The sequence below is a fragment of the Anolis sagrei genome, chromosome 3 (assembly GCF_037176765.1).
Source record: "Anolis sagrei isolate rAnoSag1 chromosome 3, rAnoSag1.mat, whole genome shotgun sequence".
NCBI classification, from domain to species: Eukaryota; Metazoa; Chordata; class Lepidosauria; order Squamata; family Dactyloidae; genus Anolis; species Anolis sagrei.
The window spans coordinates 51713527-51730127 of NC_090023.1; the positions used below are offsets into that span (position 1 = coordinate 51713527).

The 16601-nt window shown below is 45.5% G+C and overlaps 1 protein-coding gene across 1 annotated transcript; it reads right to left on the bottom strand.

The window, feature by feature from the left end:
• Positions 1 to 7480: 7480 nt before the first annotated feature.
• Positions 7481 to 12803, bottom strand: LOC137096558 (uncharacterized). Its single transcript, XM_067466228.1, has 2 exons — positions 10597 to 12803; positions 7481 to 7556 (listed from the first exon to the last, which is right to left on the bottom strand). Exons 1-2 carry the CDS (start codon positions 12141 to 12143, stop codon positions 7481 to 7483), a joined length of 1623 nt encoding a protein of 540 aa, XP_067322329.1. The 5' UTR covers positions 12144 to 12803.
• Between the last annotated feature and the right edge of the window lie 3798 nt (positions 12804 to 16601).

A 16601-nucleotide genomic window follows, 5' to 3' on the forward strand; every position in this document is an offset into this window, starting at 1 on the left:
ATTAATTCTACAGTGTAGATGCACCTTGGCAAAACCCTGGAAAGACACCACCTGACCTTTAGGATCGTTGTGTTTTTGACCCATAATTTTGCAGTTTCTGTGTGGAAATAACTGAAGAAGAGACACATTGACTATCATTAAGATGGAAGACTGTTTAAGATTCTCAACAGCTCTTACTCTGAATTGGGCATTGCCATTTTGAGAAACACGCTATTAAGAAGTAAAGCAAAAACATGCCTTAAATAGGCAGGGAGATTCTCACAGTATTTCCTTTATCCCCCTCATTATGTTTTCAAACAATAAATCAAAATAATTCCGGCACATTGCTGACCGGAATAGAACTTCACAAAACTATCCTCAAACATTATAGATCCCAGTATACACAAGTGAATATCTGTTGACACTGATATGTTTAGACACACTGACATGCTTTATACAGACGTATTTAATTTGGGAAAGAATATGAGGCCTGAGCTTGATAAATGACCCAATCTATTTCTAAAGTCATTTGTTTGGTGCTCTAAATGTCACTGTACGAAGTGGAATCCATACAATGGAATTATGCATATGTGCATCAGTGTATTATTGGCTGTTGGTTTGCAAAACCTTTGCCAATAGTGAGATTATGACTTAAGCAGTTGTGATCAGGTTTCCACCTAGAAGTAGAGCTGTGAGAGACCCTGGCCTCTGACCACTCTGACTGTTCCTACTTAAATCCACTATTAAAGAGGGGAGAATGCAGGAGCTGAAAAGGATTTGCATTTTGTAGTGTAGTAAACACAGAAGGCGACATCCTGTTTTTGTATAGAGCCTGTGCCTTTAGCCCTCCTCTAACAATACCAACAGGAAATGAGCATGAGCCATATTTAATGTGGGAATTTTGCTTTTGGCCCAAACCCGGGCTAAGTATATCGCGAAAGATCTCTCTCTAGCAGAAAATGAGCATTGCAAGTCTTGGGGGACTTATCTACAGGAAGTGAAATCAGCTGGAACTGTGTGTGCTGCTGACAGCTTTTGATGCCACTTTGCAGCTGTTTTTGAGGAAATGCAAGCACAGTCACAACACAGTATTGCAAAGGTTGGTCAATTTCTGAAGAATGACAGATTACTTTGAACAGAAACATAGTGCTCAGGCCAAATTGAAATGTTTTCTGAAGAATCCACTGTAAACACTACAGGTTGTTGCTAGCAGATTTGTGTAAATGGGTGGTGTTCAGAAGAAACTTTCGGCTGTTGCCAAATTTTCATGACCCCAAGATTGAGCAATGGGGACCCGTTTGGGGTTGGGACCCACAGTGTAAGAAACAGCGCTTTAAACAACAAGTAGCAAATGTGATTTATGTTATATTTATTTATTTAATAATAATAATCATCATCATCATCTTTATTTGTAAGCTGCGCTACCTCCCCGGGGGGACTCAGGGTGGGTTCCAGGCAAAAAGTGGTGAACATTCAATGCCATAATAAACAAACCAAATAAAAAATGGCATCAATATCAACTTATAATGACTAACTAAACAAATAAGTAATTAAAAACAAATAAAACTCATTATATACATTTACATCACAATAAGATCTAAATAATTAAAGTGCCTTAAAAGCATAAAATGATGATGAAGATGTCATATAAAATAGTGATGTGCAACAGCCAACAGCGCCAGAGTGGATTTCCAGTATCCAAACGAGGTTACATATTAAAATGTTCTAGTTCTCCTTCTCTCCATAGGCTAGGGTGCAAATATAGGTTTTAAAGAGTTTTTTTTAAAGAAGAGAAGAGAGAGGGGGTCATTTTTACTTCTTTGGGGAGGGAGTTTCAGAGGCGCACAGGAGGGGGAGGCGGTCGTGGAGAATTTATTTCTTTAGTGTATTTGTATCTTACCTTTCTCTACCCCAAAGGGGACTCAAGGCGGCTTTACATATGGTAACTATTCAATGCCTTTAAACAACAAACAGTTAAAATATATTAAGTTAAAGATTTAAAATTAAAAATAAATTAAAATTAAATGCAATTCAAAAACATATAAAAATTACAATCACTATTTAAAAAGAGAGGTCCCCTCTCTTGTTCCCACCAACCATGCTTGAGACAGGGATAGGACTGAGAGCAGGGCTTCCTCCGCTGACTGCAGTGTCCATGTTGATTTATATGTGGAGATATTTTTTCCATGTCAGGAGCAACTTGAGAAACTGCAAGTTGCTTCTGGTGTGAGAGAATTGGCCGTCTGCAAGGACGTTGCCCAGGGGATGACCGGATGTTTTGATGTTTTACCATCCTTGTGGGAGGCTTCCCTCATGTCCCCACATGGGGAGCTGGAGAAGACAGAGGGACCTCATCCACACTCTCCTTGAATTTGAACCTGAGACCTTTCAGTCTTCAGTCCTGCCGGCATAAGGGTTTAACCCATTGCACCACTGAGGGCTCCTATATGTGGAGATGCTAATTAGTTAAATAGCCTGTGCCCAAACCATTTAGGGATTTATAGGTCATAACCAGCACTTTGTATTTAGCCTGGAAATGGACCGGCAGTCAGTGGAGCTGTCACAACAGGGGAGTAGTTCTCTCCCTATGTGGCTCTCCAGTGAGTAACCTGGCTGTTGATCTCTGAACTAGTTGAAGCTTCAGAACTGCCTTCAAAGGCCGCCCCACATGGAGAGTATTGAAATAATCCAAATGAGATGTAACTAAGGCATGAATTACCATGGCAAGATCTGGCGTCTCATGGTATGGGCACAGATGTCACACAAGTTTTACCTGTGCGAAGGCACTCCTGGCCACCGGTGACACCAGAGGCTCCAGGGTCAGCAATGAGTCCAGGAGTACCCCCAGACTGCGGACCTGCATCTTCAGGAGGATTGTGACACCATTTAACACAGGCTGTAATCCCATACCCTAATCTGCCTTCTGATTGACCAGGAATACCTCTGTTTTGTCTGGATTTAATTTCAACTTGTTAGCCCTCATCCAATCGATTACTGATGACAGGCACTGGTTTAGGACCAGGATGGCATCCTTGGCTTTGGGTGGAAAGGAGAAATAGAGTTGGCTGTCACCAGCATAAATTTGACACCCGAATTCCAAAACTCTGGATGATCTCTTCCAGCGGTTTCATCTAAATGTTAACCAGCATGGGGGACAGAAATGAACCTTGAGGGACCCCACAGGCCACAGGCAAGGGAGTTGAACAGGAGTCTGCCAAGCACCACAATCTAGTCCAATCCTCCAGGAAGGATCGGAACCAATGTAAAATATTGCTCCCTAATCTGCAATTTATGTGAAATTTCAACACTATAATACTTTGAATGATACAACTATTAAATTGTGACAACACAGAAAAGCCTGTTGTTGTCGATATTGAGCATATTACCTTTTTCATAGTATAGGAAAAGGCTAAATTGATTTCTCCAGTTTTTAGACAAAGTTGTAATACAGGTCAGACCCTAACTATCAAATTCTGGGGAAAGAGTCTTTAATCTTAAAGGTTGCGACATATAAAAAGCTGGCTCAGTGCACAGTTTGACCATTGTCAGAAACTGCACAGGGATTAAATGGGCATGGAGGGGATCATATGCATGAAATGATTAACATTATCCAGACAAGAAAGCTGGCTTAACTCACAAGACTACACTGAAAAATTGTTCTTACTTCATAGAGAAACTAGGGCTGCATCTACACCATAGAATTAATGCAGTTTGACAACACTTTAAGTTGTTAGCTGCCTTGAGTCACCATGGGGAGAAAGGCGGGGTAAAAATAAATAAATAATAATATTAATAAAGTGTCATGGCTCAATGCTATGGAATCCTGGAATGTACAGTTTGGAGAGGCACCCACACTCCTTGGCAGAGAAGGCTAAAGATTGTGTAGAACTACAATTCCTATGATTCCATAGCATTGAGCCGTGGCAGTTACACTGGTGTCAAAGTGTATTAATTCTACCATGTAGATCAGGCACAGGCAAACTTCGGCCCTCCAGGTGTTTTGGACTTCAACTCCTACAATTCCTAACAGTTGGTAGGCTGTTAGGAATTGTGGGAGTTGAAGTCCAAAAACACCTGAAGTACTGGAGCATGCAAGAAATCAACTAGTATGTGTTGTCAACTGTAAAATAAGATGCATAAAATAAGACTGTGGCACAGCTGGCTGGGAGTCAGCTGCATTAAGATCACTACTGACCAAAAGGTCATGAGTTCGAAGCCAGCCTGGGTTGGAGTGAGCTTCCAACCAATTTTGTGTAGCTTGTTGTTGACCTTTGCATCCCGAAAGACAGTTGCATCTGTCAAGTAGGAAATTTATTTATTTATTTATTTATTTATTTCAAAGTTTTATATACCGAGCTTCTCACCTCATAAGAGGGATCAGCCCGGTTTCCAACCATAAAAACACATACAATCGGTAAAATATCAAAATACACATTACAATAAAACATTTAAAAAGCACATATATTTAAAACTACAGTGGTCAGTTGTCATACTAACATCGAATATACACCGTCTTCCATCCAAATCATTGTCTCATTCTTCGAAAGGCTGTCTCCATAACCACAACTTCACCTGTTTCCTGAATATCAGGATTGTTGGGGTGGTTCTAACCTTTGGCGGGAGAGAGTTCCAGAGTCGCGGGGCCACCACTGAGAAAGCCCTGTCCCTCGTCCCCACCAGCCGCGCTTGTGAGACCGGTGGGACTGAGAGCAGGGCCCCTCCAGACGATCTTAGTAATCTTGATGGTTCGTAGGGGAGAATACGTTCGGAGAGGTAAACCGGGCCGGAGTCGTTTAGGGCTTTATAGGTTAACACCAGCACTTTGAATTGTGCTCGGAAGCTAATTGGCAGCCAGTGGAGCTGGTGTAACAGCGGAGTGGTGTGCTCCCTGTACCCAGCACCAGTTAGTAATCTGGCTGCTGCACGTTGTACTTGCTGCAGCTTCCGGGCAGTCTTCAGAGGCAACCCCACGTAGAGAGCGTTGCAGTAGTCTAAACGGGATGTAACCAAAGCGTTTAGGTACCACTTATGTGGGGAGACTAATTTAACTAATATACGAGGCCATAAAAATCTCCAGCAAGAATGCGGGCAATGAGGAAGTACTTCATTGGTGTCACGGATGGACGGTGAAGCAACGGCAACCCTGATGGCCAGAAAAAGTTGGAATGTTAAATAGCCTCTGACCTTCTGTCTATATATGTTGTGTGTCTATGGCACTGAATATTTGCCAGGTATATGTACATTGTAATCTGCCCTGAGTCCCCTGCAAGGTGAGAAGGGCAGAATATAAAATACTGTAAGTAAATAAATAAATGAAGCTGTTTGGTCGGCTTCATGAGGGGAGATGGCTCAGCCTGGGACTTTTGGTTACTGTTACATTTTTGTTCAGGTTCAAGCTATGCAGGTGCTTAGTGAAGCAGAGAGAGACAGAGTTTGGAGTGTGCTCTTCCTTCATGAGCTGCTGAAAGAGTTTATCCACACGAACAAAGAAAGACCATTTTAAATCTCTCATAAAAGGACATTATGTGAGTTGATGCAACTGACCACATTGTACATACGTTGTTCTGAACAAAGAAGAGTAAACTACTTGCTCTGTACTGTTCATCTGTGTGGCATATTTTCTTTCTCTGGCAAGGCAGTGTGTGGGCTAATGTGGTTTATTTCTACATTACACCACATAGAAGGCCAAAGTTTGCCCATGCCTGGTGTAGGTGAACCCTAGGTGAGTTATACTCAGAGTTGACAAATTGCTTTTAGTAATTCCAACTCCGACAATTCCTCAGCCAGTATGGGCGCTGGCCATTCTCACTGTGGGTTCATGGATGGGTATTTTCAAAAAGCAACTTTCCCAAGCTCAAGTTATACCAGATCAGAAGCAGAGACAGGTTGAGTTATCAGCAGTGTGGGTACCCAAGGCTCCAGAGAAACAGGGAGGAAATGGGCTGATAGCTTGTTTCGATGGACATCAGACAGACGTAATGGTAATCTTCAGACTCTATTGTGTAATGCCGAAATAAGGCCAAGATAATAACAATGTTATCCTGAAAGAAGGCAGACCCAGCCCTTGGTGGAATACTGTTATCTGGACACAGCTGGATCGGCTCAACTCTCAAAGGAAACAGGCAGACCAGAGAGAGGCTGCCTTTTCCCTTAAAGGACTGCTATCTGGCCAAAGGGAAAGGGCAGGCCCGTAGCCAGGATTTCGTTTCGGGGGGGGGGGGGGGGGGCTGAATTTTTTTTCAGGGGGGATTTCGAGGGGGGCTGAGTTTCGGGGGGGGGGCTGAGTCTGAGTGAAAGAGGGTCTAGCGTAGCAAACCTTTTGTATCATTACCCCAATACCCCCATGCATATGGGATATATTGAGTATGGTGATCAGATCATGATATGAATAAACATAACCACCATGAAAATTTCGGGGGGGGGGGGGCTGAAGCCCCCCGAGGCCCCCCCCCCCCCCCGGCTACATGCCTGGGAAAGGGTTATCCAGACAGAAATAACCTCTTTCAGACTGAGAGCACTTTGAGGATGCAGGGCTGGGCCCAGCTTGAAATATGTTGCTTCTAGACTTCTTTTTGTATTGCTGAAAAGAGAGAGCAGGAACTGTACCAAGCAACCCTGCAGCCTATTATGCAATTGCATTGAAACATCTTGCGAAAGAGTGGCAGCATGCCTCCACCTTGCAAAAGAAAAAGAAAACAGTTCAAAAGCACAAATGGAGGATTTATTGTTATTTTACTAAAGATATTTTTTACTCAGATCTTCTGCTTTTAAAAAGTTGCTCAAGATGACTAATAAGTAACAAAAACCGAAAGTATTATCAAAATCAGTTTCTAAATCAACATATATATTGAAAAATTGCAATGCAGAGCACAGCAGCCAGATAGGAAATAAACCACAACATTATGAAATAATTCAACCTGTATTTCTTTCTAAAACACTGGGCAGAAGAAGAGGGGAAATGCCAAACACGATGATTAAGGAAATATGGAAGGTTTCAAGCTGTGTTGTCGAAGGCTTTCATGGCTGTAATCACTGGGTTGCTGTGAGTTTTCCGGGCTGTATGGCCATGTTCCAGAAGCATTCTCTCCTGACGTTTTGCCCATATCTATGGTAGGCATTCTCAAAGGTTGTGAGGTCTGTTGGAAACTAGGCAAGTGAATGATCTATAGAATGATGTCTGGGGTGGGAGAAAGGACTTTTGTCTATTTGAGGCAAGTGTAAATGTTGCAATTGGCCACCTTGATTGGCATTGAATGGCCTAACAGCTTTAAAGCGTGGCTGCGTCCTGAGGCGGCCAATTGCAACATTCACACTTGCCTCAAGCAGACAAGAGTTATTTATCCTACCCTGCACATTCCACAGATATATAAATCTCACTTGCCTAGATTCCAATAGACATCACAACCTCTGAGAATACATTTCATAGATGTGGGCAAAATGTCAGGAGAGAATGCTTCTGGAATGTGGCCACACAGCCTAGGAAACTCACAGCAACCCAGTTTCAAGCTGTGTCTATCATAGCTACTTTCATTATTTCAGTCATATAATTTGGCCTATCAGTATTCCTGTACTGGTTTCTGCAATAATGGGAGAAAGCATGATCTGTAGGTTATAGACACAGGCCCCTTCTGTACTGCCATATAAAATCCACGTTATCTGTTTTGAACTGGATTATATGGCAGTGTAGACATATATCACTGGCTGCCTGTTTGCTTCCTGAAGCAATTCAAAGTGCTGGCTTTAGCCCATAAAGCCCTACACGGTTTCGGTCCAACTTACCTATCCAAACGTATCTCTCCTTATGAACTATCTAGGACATTAAGATCTTCTGGGGAGGCCCTGCTCTCGCTCCCACATTCTTCACAGGTGCGCCTGGCAGGGACGAGAGACAGGGCCTTCTCAGTGGTAGCCCCTCGACTGTGGAACGCCCTGCCTAGAGATATAAGATCAGCTCCCTCCTGACTTTTCGAAAAAAGGTGAAAATCTGGCTTTTTGAGCAGGCCTTCCCAAATACGGTTTTGCTAAATGGAATTATGGTACTGAAGTGGCCTGGTGGAAACGACCCAGGCCTCAAGCCATGTGGCCTTTTTATACAGTCAAAGGGGTTCGGTTTAGGACCGCCCATTGGTTCAAAGTTGTGGTGCAGTTTAATAAACATCCAATCATCCCCTGCCACCCAAACATCCAATCACCACCCGCCACCCTTGCCAAGCCCCTCCCTAACCCCATACTGCCCCCTATCCCATGAGTACTGGTAGCTTCCCCAACCTCCATTTTGTAGTTCCACCTTATTCCCCCATTTTTTTTTTTTTTGGTGTTCCCAAAACCCGTCCGACCTCGAAAGTCCAATTGTCTAGGGAAATTGGAAAAGCTCCCAGCAGACCATCCTATTAGACCAGTGGTCATTATCCTCCAAACAAAACATCAAATAACCGTCTTAACAATTCTACAAATGTGAAAATGACATTATCATTTGAGTAAAACAATATAAACATTTTATGGATCCCTCCAAGTCTTACTGGGTTGAAGCATAGTAACTTTTTCCACTGTTGGGGTCTGAACCATATACTTGATACACATTTGCATGACTATGGGAGAACAACATAGTACAATGAAAAATACAAACAAGCCTAGCATAAAAATCATCAATATTTCTTTTATCCATGTTCCTGAGGGCAACCAATCGGTTAACCACGAGAAGGGGGACCATCCCAGATCTTCTTTTACATTGTCATTTATTAAGTTGTGTAATGTTTCAAGATCATCCTTAATGGTAGAGTTCAGGTTATGGAATCTAACTATGCACTGGGGCCCCACCATCTTACAGAAACCTCATTTTGCAGCCAGCAAATAGTCTAGAGCTACCTTTTGCTGCATAATCATCTGACTTAACTCTTCAACCTCAGTCTGTAAGGCCCTTACAATCTCCCCAGTGGCGTTCACACTCTTCTCCAATCTACAGGTGAGGCCTAAAATACTCCTCCTATTTTCCTGAGAGATGATCCCTGGATAGGACCCGAGCGTCAGAGTCCCAGTGAGTAATCCTCCAATCACCCTTGCCCCCTCTGAGTAGGACAAACCTTGTCCTATTATAACCTCGTCCGAGCACCCTGCCCCTAGGGGCCCTGTTTGGTAAGTTGTCCTCTTTTTCCGTGCTCGGGGTCCGGTGGATATCTTTCCTGTGAGGTGTAGAACCCGCACTGGGAAAGTCAGGTATCCAATGCCGGCACACTGATATTTCCCAGGATGGTATTTAGTAGCCCATTTATCAAAGAAAAACCATAAGTTGGGATCTCTTATCCACCATACATTTATAGGGTCCGGAAAGATTCTTACTTGGGAAGTGTATTGAAAATTTGGATATATCTCTTTCCATTCGGACTCATTTAGAAAATCCGAGAGATTATTAGTGTCATTAAGGTATGAGTAATTGTATGTACCATGGAGAAAGAAACGATCTCTACAGGCACTATAGTTCCCCATTTCATCAAAAATCCTTTGTATCCCCCTGGCAAACCTTGGTTGTTTTTCTTTTGTGCCAAAACAGAAACACAACCCTCTGGTGGCTTTTCGGAATCTAATCAGTGTACTCCTATCGTTTCCCGCCCTATTGGAAATATTAGTAAATAGCCCTGGGGGCTGATTATTGTTTATTCGGTATAAGTCGTCCAAGACTGGTTGGGATTCATTAAACACATCAGGGAGAAAGGCAAAATCCCCCACCCTCCGGGGGTGCTCATAAATCAGTGTCACATTTTTCCCATGTACCTTGAACATTTCGCTGGCATGAAGAGTAAACCAATTCCCAAGGGTCGGTGCAAACATGCTAAACAACACTATAAACCCAAACACCGTTCTCCGTCCCACCGGCCCTCTAGTCTCCCTCCTTCCCATGAGGACATTTTTCCACCAACTCCAGGAGAATGCTTTCGGTGGGCCACGCTGGGACATACTTGACCAACGGCGTTCTGTTGTTCCCGAAGGGGTCAGCTTCATGGCCTTGTTCTCCCCTTAGGGTGTTGCCGGACAATCCTGAGTCTTAATCCACTCGGATCGGTTCCTCCTACCCTCCACGTAGGTGGGGCTTGCTTTATGCGGGTATAATGAATCCAGGGTTTAATCTCCCTAACTTTTACTGCGGTTGGGGTTGACAATATCACCATATATGGCCCTCTCCACTTTGGCCCCAAAGGGTCAATCTTCCATTCCTTTACTAAAATCTCATCACCTGGTGAAAAACAATGCAGAGGTGTGGTAGGATAAGGAGGATGGAGATCTGCAACATATTGAGCTAACTTTTCCAATTTCTTTCCCAAAGCTCGTAACTGTCCCTCCGTTTGCTCTTCTCCTACTACATGGGCCTCTGTCCCTTGCATTAAAATGTTTCTCAAATTGAGTGGAGGTCTCCCATACAGCCTTTCATAAGGAGACAGTCCTGTCCTCCGGTGCGGAGTACACCTGACTGTTAGCAATGCCATTGGCAGGGCGACTGGCCATTGTAGCCCAGTCTCTTGGCAAATTTTGGAAATTGCTGACTTTAAAGTCCTATTCATCCTTTCAACCTTAGCTGATGATTGAGGTCTATACGCGCAATGCAATTTCCACTTTGTTCCTAACAGGACGGCCAATCCCTGTATGGTTTTATGGACAAAAGCTGGGCCATTATCTGAGCCAATCTGCAGGGGTATTCCAAATCGAGGAATAATGTCTCTTAGGAGGGCCCTGGACACCTCGACAGTCTTTTCAGTTCGGGTGGGGTAGGCCTCTACCCACCCGGTATAAGTATCTACAAACACCAGCAGGTATCGGAGCCCCCGATGAGAGGACATCTCCGTAAAGTCAACAACCAGTGCCTCGAAAGGGGTTCCCCCAGTATGCTGGATCCCAGGAGGTTGCAGGGGTCCTTCTCTTGGATTGTTTTTGGCACATGTCCAACATCTCATGGCGGCTGCCCTGGACAGACTGTGTAGCCCGTTGATGTATAGCTGTCTCTCGAGGAGTTTCGCTAGGGCACCTTTTCCTAAGTGTGTGGTATGATGTGCCTGTTGTACTATGTGCCATGCCATGTTTTTAGGAACATAGACACGGTGATCTGGCATCACGATCACTGAATCTTCCCATTGTCCTCCTTCTGTGAGAGCCCACTCCTCCTCCTCCTTTGTGTATTGAAATCTTTCTAAAGGGGAAGTATCGGTTCTACATACTGCCACCCTTCCTTGTACAGTACCCTGCCGAGCGGCTTCCTTTGCGGCCAAATCCGCCTGGCGATTTCCTCTTGTGACCGCATCTTCCCCTCTTTGGTGGCCCTTACAGTGCATCACCGCTACCCGATCCGGATCCCAGGCCGCCTCCAGGAGAGCTACAATCTCACCCGCATACTTTACGCCCTTTCCAGCCGACGTTAGGAGTCCCCGCTCCTTGTACAATGCCCCGTGGGCATGCAGTGTGGTGAATGCATACTTGGAATCTGTGTAGACATTGACCCGCTTTCCTTTCGCCAACTGTAGAGCTCGGGTCAAGGCCACAAGCTCCGCTTTTTGAGCTGAGGTCCCCGGAGGTAGAGGCTCTGCTTCCAGGACCTCCCCTCCCTCCTGGACAACAGCATATCCTGCTCGCCTCTCACCACTCTCAATGAAGCTGCTACCATCAGTGTATAGGGTCAAGTCTACTTTAGACAACGGCACATCCTTTAAGTCTGGCCGGCTGGAATATACCTGTTCCATCACTTGAGTGCACTGGTGAGTTGTTTCATCCCCTGGGACAGGTAACAGGGTGGCCGGGTTTAGGGAGGCACAGGTTTCAAGGGTCACCATTGGATTATTACACAGGACCCCCTCATACTTAGTCAATCTCTCATTCGTGAGCCATCGAGGTCCCTTTGTATCTAGTAATGCCTTAACATGGTGTGGTACCCTTACGGTCAGCGGCTGTCCTACGGTCAGTTTACTAGCTTCCTTGATCAAGTCGACGGTTGCCGCCACTGCCCTTAGGCAAGGGGGCAACCCTTGGGCCACTGTATCTAACTGCTTAGACAAATATGCTACCGGCCGCTGCCAAGATCCTAATTTCTGTGTAAGGACACCCATAGCCACTCCATCCTTTTCAGAGACGAATAGGACAAAGGGTTTTTCCACATCTGGCAGTCCGAGGGCCGGCGAAGTCATCAAAGCCTCCTTCAGTCTCTCGAACGCCTCCTGGCACCCCGGGGTCCATTTGAATGCGTCTTCTCTTCCCCCTCTCGTCCTCGGCCCAGACCGCTGGGGTCCTATCCCATGGCCACTCTGGTATACTGGAGCCGCCTCCGGGGTTCCCCTCCTTTGCAACCATCAGTCTCCATTCCTCTTCCATTGGCAAAGTCAATTCCATCTGGCCCCCTTCTAAAAACTGAATCTGCGCTTGGAGCTTACTCAAAATGTCCCTTCCCAATAGGGACACTGGGCAATCTGGGTGGTACAACAGTCTATGCTTTACTTCATGACCTGCTAGGTTACAGGTCCTTTCCTGCAGAAACGGACACCTCTGCATCTTTCCAGAAAGACCCACCACTCGAGTGGTGTAATCTGTGGGGGGGGCTCACCATTTGGTTCACCACTGTCCGTTCTGCCCCAGTATCTACAAGAAAGTCCAATTGCTGGTTCCCGATTTTAACCTTGACCATCGGCTCCCCGGGATCCAGCAGTACAAGAGCCTGGCCGCTTCATTCCTCCTCCTCTTCCTCCATGTCCACCCACTGATTCTCTTCTGAGACTATGGCGGCTGCTATCTCCTTCCTGGGGAATGGGACGTAGCTTCCGCGTCCCCTTCCTCGACCATTCCCTCTACCTCTTCCTTGACCCCCCATATCCTTCTGGACTGGTCCCTCTACCTCCTGTCCCCTGCATTGTCCCTTCCAGTGCCCATATTTCTTACATCTGGCACACTGGTTCCAGTCCAACCGTACTCTGCCTCTCCCACGCCCCCGCCCCCTGGGCGCCTCAGGCTTCTCCATCATATTAACCAAAACCTTGTACCCTTCTTTCCTGTCCTTCTTTCTTTTCTCCTCCTCGACTTGATCTCTGGCCATATAGACTTGGTCCGCTATGGCCAGGAGTTCAGTCATAGATTTACCTATGAACCCTGGCTGTTTCTGTATCTTCCTTCTAATGTCATCCGCTGCCTGAGTAATGAATGACTGTTGTATCGCACGTTTCCCATTATCGTCGTCCAGATTGTATGGACTGTACTTTCTATATGCTTCTTCTAACCTTTCAAGAAATGCTGTGGGCGATTCAGACTTCTCCTGGCGTATCCCCTGAATTTTTAAAACGTTGGCTGGTCTCGGGGGCCCTCGCCTTACGGCCTTCACCAAAATCCCCTGGAAAACACTCAACCTCTGGCGATGTGCTACCTCCTGGTAGTTCCACTGCGGGTCTACCTCTTGGGGAAACTGCTGACGTCCCCATTCGGCCACGTCAGTAGCGGCCGGCCTCCCCTCTACCTCTTGGGCAATTAGGCTTGCCTGATTTAAAATCTGCCTCCTTTCTTCGTTAGTGAAGAGGACCTGCAAAAGTTGTTTGCAGTCCTTCCAAGTGGGATTATGGGTGGACATTATTGTCTCTAAGAGATTTGCCATTGCCATCGGCTGTTCTGAGTAAGGAGGTGTGGAATTCTTCCAATTCAGGAGATCACTGCTAGTAAATGGGACCACCTGAAAGAGGGATTGGACTGCGTCATTTTGTCCTAAGGCATAGACTTCCCTTATCAGGAATTCTCCCAATAAGTCCCCAATAGGCATATCTGCGCCTATTCCTTTTTTCAAAGCCTCCCTTGCTCGTGTAAGAGCCGGGCTTGCATCACTAGGCAGTCTCCGATTCACATACTTCTGCAATTCTTTAGAGAGGTCCCCATGAGGCCCAGATGGAGTAGGCCTCAAGGGAGTGCTATCATAAGGTGGCAAAGGCGGCGGACCCATATTTGGCGGAGCAAGGGGATCAAATTCTGCAACTACTGACTGTCCTGGGGACAAGTTGTGGGCCGCCGGAGGGGCCGTAGGTGGAGGTGGAGGACCTGGAAGTCCCGCCGGGATCCTCCTTCGAACCGCCTGGGGCCATTCTTCTTCTGTATCTGCCTCCAAGATCTTGGCTGGTTTTCGGCCTCCCTTTTTGCGTATAGCCATACACCTAAGCTTCTTACACTGCTGCACCCAGTCCGGATTCTGAGTCACTACAGTATCCCACGCATCTATGTAGATGAGCTGATCCGGATGATGTTCAGCACAATAGGCCTCAACCTGCCTAATCTTTTTTATATCCCAAGTTCCTTCTTCTGGCCACCCAAATGGAAAAGTCGGCCACTCATTAGTGCATAAATTCCTCAACCTATAGTCCTTAAAATCCTCTGGATCGGCCTGACTTGAAGCCGCCACAAATTTGTCAAAATTCCTCAACATGCATCCTAATGGGGTGTCCTTTTTTGAACCTCCCCCACCCATGGTTCCTACGCGGACCTTCTACCTTGGCCTGAGCACCCGGACACTCAACGGCATACGTCAGGAACCGCAAGGTTTTCAGTCCTTCCTCCCTTTTCCCTCCCTCAGGGAAACTTAGTGATCACCCTTCCTTTTCCCCCGGTACTGGCCCTATGTGTGTGTTCCCTAGTGTCTAACTTGACCACTATACTTGCCAGATTTCTGAAGACATCGGAACAACCTCTGCCCCTGGACTTTCCACCTGGATCCTCCCTGGACTGGTTTCTTGCGAACTTTTCGACTGCGATTGTCCTGGTTCGGGCCCGGCCCAAAGAGGGAAGCACCGCAACCGGTTATGCAGCGGTCGGGGGCCCCCTTCTTCTCGGCTCACGGTGGTTGCCTCCAGTCCCGGTCCCGGACCAGCAATCGGCCTGCCAACAGGGCCTGCCTTGTTGTTATCGGCCCTTCAAAGTAATCACGTCGGGGTCACCAAAAATGAAGTGGATGATCTCTTTCCTAGGCTGCAAATCGGCGGGCGCAGGAACAACAAGACAGGCAGTCAGGTTCTTTCAAGAAAGCAGTTTACTTAGAAGTCAAGCAGCTGCCTGGGTCGCCTCCTACGCAACATGGCGCCTGGTGGAAACGACCCAGGCCTCAAGCCATGTGGCCTTTTTATACAGTCAAAGGGGTTCGGTTTAGGACCGCCCATTGGTTCAAAGTTGTGGTGCAGTTTAATAAACATCCAATCATCCCCTGCCACCCAAACATCCAATCACCACCCGCCACCCTTGCCAAGCCCCTCCCTAACCCCATACTGCCCCCTATCCCATGAGTACTGGTAGCTTCCCCAACCTCCATTTTGTAGTTCCACCTTAGTACTACTTGATCACGATTTGACATGGAGATGCTCACGGTAATGTTTTAAGGCGTTGTACGGTTTTTATATTTTTATATCATATGCTATTGTTTTAAACAGAATTTCTTGATTGTTTTTATTTCCTATAATTGTTGAGGCATCGAATTCTTGCCAATTTGTGAACTGCTCCGAGTCGCCTCTGGGCTGAGAGGGGTGGTATATTAATATAGTAAGTAAGTAAGTAAGTAAGTAAATATAATCCAGTTCAAATCATATAATGTGGATTACCTGCTTTGATAATCTAAAAAAAATCGAGATTATATGGCAGGCCCCAGTTTCAACAGTTGCACAAGAGGATGCATGAGGGATCTTTGCAATATTTTACGTCAACACCCTTGGCTGGCTTTAATGATGTTAGTATTCTTATGGAGTTCTGAAACTTTTTCTCCACAAGGCATTGTTAAAACTGTACATTTTATACAAACCCAGCAGACCAAGCAAGTATTTTTCTGATCTGTATAAATAAAAATGTAATGTTTGTTTGTGGGATTAACAGAACTCAAAAACCACTGGGGGAATTGACACCAAATTTAAACAGCATACACCTAACAACCCAATGTATGTCCTTCACTCAAAAAAATTGAGTTCGTCATTTGGGAGTTGTAGTTGCTGGGATTTATAGTTCGCCTACAATCAAAGAGCATTCTGAACTCCACCAATGATGGCATTGAACCAAATGTGTCACACAGGACTCCCATAACCAACAGAGAACACTAGAAGACTTTGGTGGGCATTGACCTTGAATTTGGGAGTTGTAGTTCACCTACATCCCGAGAGCACTGTGGACACAAACAATGATGGATCTGGACCAAACTTGGCACGAATATTCCATATGCCCAAATATGAACACAGATGGAGTTTGGGGGAAATAGACCTTGACATTTGGGAGTTGTAGTTACTGGGATTTATAGTTCACCTACAATGAAAGACCATTCTGAACTCCACCAAGACAGAATTGGGGCAGTTTTCCCACACAGAACCCTCATGACCAACAGAAAATACTTAAGGCCATCCAATCCAACTCCCTTCACCAGGGCAAGAGAACTTAATCAAAGCCCTCCTGACAAAGAGCCATCCAGCCATAGATATAGATATATGTTTCACACACAGAGGGACATAGTATCATAGATTTGAAAGGGACCGCTAAAGAAGGACAATTATATGTTGCATATTCCAGAGTAGGCAAACCTGACAATCTCCACATCAACAAGAAGTACTGTTTACCTACAAGCATAAAGAAATCACATATATTAGAAATCT